This window comes from Chlamydomonas reinhardtii, chromosome 12 (assembly GCF_000002595.2).
Source record: "Chlamydomonas reinhardtii strain CC-503 cw92 mt+ chromosome 12, whole genome shotgun sequence".
In the NCBI taxonomy this organism is placed as follows: Eukaryota; Viridiplantae; Chlorophyta; class Chlorophyceae; order Chlamydomonadales; family Chlamydomonadaceae; genus Chlamydomonas; species Chlamydomonas reinhardtii.
In genome coordinates, this window is record NC_057015.1 from 9,650,351 (window position 1) to 9,655,385 (window position 5,035).

Here is a 5,035-nt window from a genome sequence, read left to right on the forward strand (position 1 = left end):
CCCGGCGGCCCGGCTGCTGGAGGCGCCGCCGGGCTTCCTGGACGGAGTGCCGGTGAGGGGGCAGGTTGCGACACGACGTCGTGATTGTGGGGGTGTTGGGGGTGGGGTGGGTGGGGGTGGGGGGTGGGGGTGGTGGTGGGGTTGGGCGGTGGGGGTGATGGTGGGGGTGGGGGTGGGGGTGGTGGGGGTGGTGATGGGGGTGGTGGGGGTGGGGTGGGGGGGTGCAGCTGACGGATGACTATTGACTGTGCGGGGATACCCATTGCATGTCAGCTTCCCAACGCCAACCTCACTCCGCCCCCCGCCACACAGTCCATTCGGCAGCTCAACGCGCTGGCGGCCGGGCTGCTGCCCCCACCGGGCGCCCCAGGCGGAGGTGGCGGTGGCGGTGGTGGCGGCGTATTCCGAGGAGGAGGCGGCGGCGGCGGCCCCACCTGCGAGTCCACCACCGCGCACCCCACCCGGCCCGGCCAGCCGCTGAAGCTGTCCTGGGCCCAGCAGCCGCCCGAGCTGGCGGTGCGGCCCGAGGAGGAGTGGGAGACGGAGCCGGCGGCGGCGGGAGCTGCAGCGGGCGCGGTAGTGGTAGCAGCGGCGGCTGCGCCGGAGGCGGCGGTTGAAGCGGCAGGGGCGGGAGTGGGGGCGGCAGGAGCCAAGCAGCAGCAGCAGCAGCAGCAGTTGGAGGAGCAGGGCGCAGCACCACAGGCCGCGGCTGGTGGGAGCGAGGCGCATGCCGGGGCTGTAGCTGCAGCTGCGCCACTGCAGAGACAGCCCAGCGGCGGCGGCGGCGGCGGTGGGGGTGGGGGTGGTGAAGGCCCTGGCAGCAGCAGCGGTGCCGCTGCCGGGACTTTAGGCGGCTCCAGGACTGGCGGCGGTGGTGGCGGCGGTGGTGGCGGTCGCGTGGGTCGTTGGGCCAGTGCGCTACAGCGGCTGGCGGTGGAGGCGGTGCGCTTCGTGGAGGCCATGGGGACGGACCGGGCGCACGGGGAGGACTCGCAGGTGCGGCGGGGCGCGCGTGTGTGTGTGTGTGTGTGTGTGTGTGTGTGTGTGTGTGTGTGTGTGTGTGTGTGTGTGTGTGTGTGTGTGTGTGTGTGTGTGTGTGTGTGCAACAACTCGACAGTGTGTGTATGTCATGTGTTAGAAAGGCGACTATGTGTTTGTGTATAGGTGTATAAAAAATGCACAAGGGGAAAGGTCGACGCTGTGCATGCGAAGATTGTGTATAGGCGCGCCAGGCCCTTTCGCCCCGACCTCACGCACATCCGTGCCTTCCTCCCTCCTTCCTGCCTCCTCCCTCCTCGCCCCGCCCGCCTGCCCGCTGCCGCCGTGCCTGGCCGCCAGGTCCGCAGCATGGCCTACTGCGGCGAGGGCGCCTCCGTGTCGTACGGCATGATAGGTGCGTGCGAGCCCCTGGGACTGTGAGTGTGTGTGTGCGTATGTGTGCGTATGTGTGCGTATGTGTGCGTATGTGTGTGTGTGTGTGTGTGTGCGTTTGTCTAGACTTGCCGGCGAGGCCTCCGGGTATGCTGCATACTGGGGCTCACTTGGGCCCACGCCCCCACGACAACCAGACGCTTCATACACACACACACACACACACACACACACTCACACGCTCACACACGCTCACACCGGCGCCCCGCTCACACCACCACCCTCCAAGCCCCCTCCTGGCCTCCCCCCCTGCCCTCCTCCTGCTCCTCCACAACGCCCCAGGCCCCGGCTCCCACTACTGCGACCGCATCGGTCGGCGGCACCGCTCCAACCACGTCTACTTCCTGCTGGACTTCAGCCGCGGCCGCTACTGCCAGAAGTGCTACGACCCCGACTGCGCGGGTAGGAGGAAGGAGGAGGGAGGGAGGGGTCCACAGAGCGGCGTGAGGGGCGGACAGGGTGCGGTGGAATGAGGAACGTGGAATGGGGTGCAGCAACCAGCGCTGTACCTGTGTTGTGGGTCGTGTGCGGGCCCATGCTCGCTGTCATGAGATCAGCCAGCCCGCCAGCCCCACACGTGCAGACAACACGCAATGTCCCCTCCACCGAATGTTCAGGTGTCATACGCACACCGACATACGTCACATGGCATGCGCACACAACGCACCCCCTGCCCCACCCCCTGATTGTTCCTCCCCCCCCCCCCCCACACACACACACCCCTGCAGGCTGGCGCTCCGAGTGGTCCGCGGTGCCGCCCGAGGTGTGGCAGCGCGGCGGCGCACCCGTGGCCACCCTGCCCGCACCCCAGCCGCAGCCGTCTGCCGCTGCGGCGGCGGCGGCGCCAGGAGCAGCTGCAGGGCCGGGGGCTGAGGCGCCGGCCGGACCCGCGCCAGCAGCGGTGCAAGCGGCAGCGGCGGCGGGGGCGGCGGAACACGCGCTGCCAGCTGCAGCTGCAGCCGCAGCCGGCCTGCTCGCGCTGCCCGCCCCGCACAGCGGCCCCTCCACCGCCCCAGCCATGGCAGCTGCACTCGCGCCTGCCACTGCAGCGGGGCAGCCGTCAGCAGGCGGCGTGTCAGCGGCCGCTGCGCTGGCAGGTCCGCCGCCTGCTGCTGCTGCTGCTGCCGCTGCCGCTGCCACACGGCCTCCCGCGATCCCGCCGCCGCCTGCCGCGCCCGCCCCAGCGCAACCCGCAGTCGCACATGCAGCATCCGGTGCCGGTGGCCCCAGCCACGTGTGGCCTCAGCAGCAGGGACAACAACAGGGGCAACACCAGCAGCACCAACAGCCGCAGCAGCAGCCACACCTCCAACAACACCTGCAGCACCAACAGCACCAACAGCACCTGCAGCAGCCGCACCTCCAACAGCCGCAGCAGCAGCCACACCTGCAGCAGCCCCAGCCGCCGCCGCCGCCGCCGCCTGCAGACTCGTACCGGCAGCGGCTGCAGGCGGCTCAGCTGCAGGTGCTGCAGCGGCAGCGGCCGGCGGGGCTGGACGTGGAGGCGCCGGGCATGGGGTTTGACTTCCGCACACGCATCTGGTTCCAGGCGGCGCCGGCGGCGGCAGAGATGGTTGCGGCGGCGGGGCCGGCGGTGGCTACGGCTGACAGAGGTAGTGGCGGAGGGGGTGACGGAGGAGGCGGAGGGGGTGGAGGTGGCGGCAGCACGGCGCAGGCGTCAAGCACTGCGGCAGGGGCAGCGACAGGGCTGGCCGGCGCCCCCGGAGCGCGGGCGGGGGCGGTGGAGGAGGCAAGAGCAGGGTCGGGCGCGGGCGGGCCGCTTGGTGCGGGTCCTGGCGCCACAACCTGAGAGACTTTCGCAGTGTGCTCATATGTGTGTGTGGGTGTGGCGCTGTGGTCACACCGGAGAGGTCGGCACTGCGGACCGCCGCCGCCCATCCGGGCGCCTAGACAACTGCTGCTGCAGGAGGGGCGTTCACCTCCATCCAGGGGGTGCAGTGAACCAGGGGTGCAGTGAACCAGGGGAGAGTGCCGCCGAGTGGCGTAACGCCCAGTGACGCGGTGTGTCGGGCGCCGTAGCTGTAGCCTGCAGGGGGTGGGCGTGCCGCCGAGTGGTGGTGCCTGGGGCGGCGCCCGCGCCGTAGTGGCCCGCAGGGGCCGGTCCCTCCAGGTCCCTCGGGCCTCAATCAAGTACCTTAGTACTTATGCTGGCGAGCTGACAGCAGGTTGAGCAGGGCTAGGACGAGGAGGCAGTCATTGCGGACTGATAAGTTGACAAGAGTGCACAGCTTGTAATTGACCGTTGATGTTTACAACAGCAGCCTGTAGCCACGCGATGTCGTGCCTCGTAACAGCTTGCCAGACAAGTCCTTATCAAGATCTTCATGCTCTCTATTCGTGCACTATCAAGTCCAGGCCATGTCTCGTACTCATCTTCGACATCCGAAATCTGGGCCACCGCATACGGTAGTTGTTGGTTGAGCACATGGGGCCTAGCATCCTCCAGCCCCAGCACAACACACACACAAACACATATACACATACACACACACACACACACACACACACACACACACACACATACACACACACACGCACACACACACGCACACACACAGTGTCACACACAGAGCATTACAGCCCCGGGCTCAAGAGGTATGCACCGTCACCTCCACCTGCCCACGTTTCCGCCCCGTGCCCTCGTCGCACATCTTGTCACACGCTATGCTACCCTCATCCGACCAGTTGTCAAACAGTCAAGCCCGCCGATGCCAAGCTATTTCCCGGTAGGTATCCAGTGCAGCAACAACAAAAACAGCTCCTTTACTTGCGGCCGCTGAAGAGGGTGGAGAAGAAGCCGCCGGTGGGCTTCTCGAACCGCTTCATCAGACCCTGCGGGCGACAGCGCGTGTGGGGGGCAGTGCGTGCGTACGGTATACATGTGTGTGCGTGTGGGTGGGGAGCGGTGAGGTACATGCAATGCAATGCTAATACACAGGCAGCAACGGTGAACACCCGCGTGTGGCCATGTGCGCACCAACGGGCGCCACGGGTGGCCGCGCCGCGCACTCCACCGCCCATGGACCCACCAACCCCTCATCAGCCCCACAGGCCCCACCCGCCCTCCTCCCTCCCCCTACCTCTCCTCTCCTCCCCCCACCAGCCAACCACTCCTCTCCCCCCCCCCGGCCCCCCCCTCCCGTCTCCCCCACCACCCGCCGTCACCCCCCCCCCGCCCCCACCTCGAACCGCTCGTCCGCCCTCAGCGGCGCCAGGTCGGGGTCGGAGCGCAGCTGCGCGAAGTCATCGTAGCCCAGCTCCAGGCAGCCTGGGGTGTGCATATGTGTGTGTGCGTTTGCGTGTGCGTGTGTGAGGGGGGCGGACGCGTGTGGGGTTGATGCGGGGAATGCATGCTGCCGATTGCAGCCGTTGCAGCCGCGTCAGGGCTGGCGCACGTCCTGGTGCTGCCGCACGGCCCATGAGCTGACCTGGTCCACTGCCTCCTGCTTCCCCCTACCCCCTCGACCCTGTGCCCCGCCGTGCAGCCCCCCCCCCCCCGACTCCCTGCCTTACCCCTTAGCTTCCCTACGCCCATTCAGCTTCCCCCTCCTCTACCCCCTCCTCCACCGCCCCCCCCTCCCTC

The 5,035-nt window shown here is 68.3% G+C and overlaps 2 protein-coding genes across 2 annotated transcripts in view; one reads left to right on the plus strand and one right to left on the minus strand.

Moving 5' to 3' along the window:
* CHLRE_12g553253v5 (uncharacterized protein) overlaps positions 1-3,669 on the plus strand; it is a 9,532-nt gene extending 5,863 nt beyond the window's left edge. Inside the window, exons 5-9 of the mRNA XM_043069036.1 lie at positions 23-52; positions 313-996; positions 1,339-1,393; positions 1,714-1,833; positions 2,160-3,669. Of these exons, the coding sequence (XP_042919267.1) occupies positions 23-52; positions 313-996; positions 1,339-1,393; positions 1,714-1,833; positions 2,160-3,241 (1,971 nt within the window). The 3' untranslated portion in view covers positions 3,242-3,669. The remainder of the gene's footprint in view (positions 1-22; positions 53-312; positions 997-1,338; positions 1,394-1,713; positions 1,834-2,159) is intronic.
* Positions 3,670-3,689: 20 nt separating this feature from the next.
* Positions 3,690-5,035, minus strand: part of CHLRE_12g553678v5 (uncharacterized protein) — a 2,778-nt gene continuing 1,432 nt past the window's right edge. The window contains exons 5-6 of the mRNA XM_043069049.1: positions 4,635-5,035; positions 3,690-4,284 (exon numbers count right to left, since the gene is read on the minus strand). The exon at positions 4,635-5,035 is cut by the window's right edge and continues 197 nt beyond it. The gene's annotated coding sequence lies outside the window, so the exon portion shown is untranslated. The remainder of the gene's footprint in view (positions 4,285-4,634) is intronic.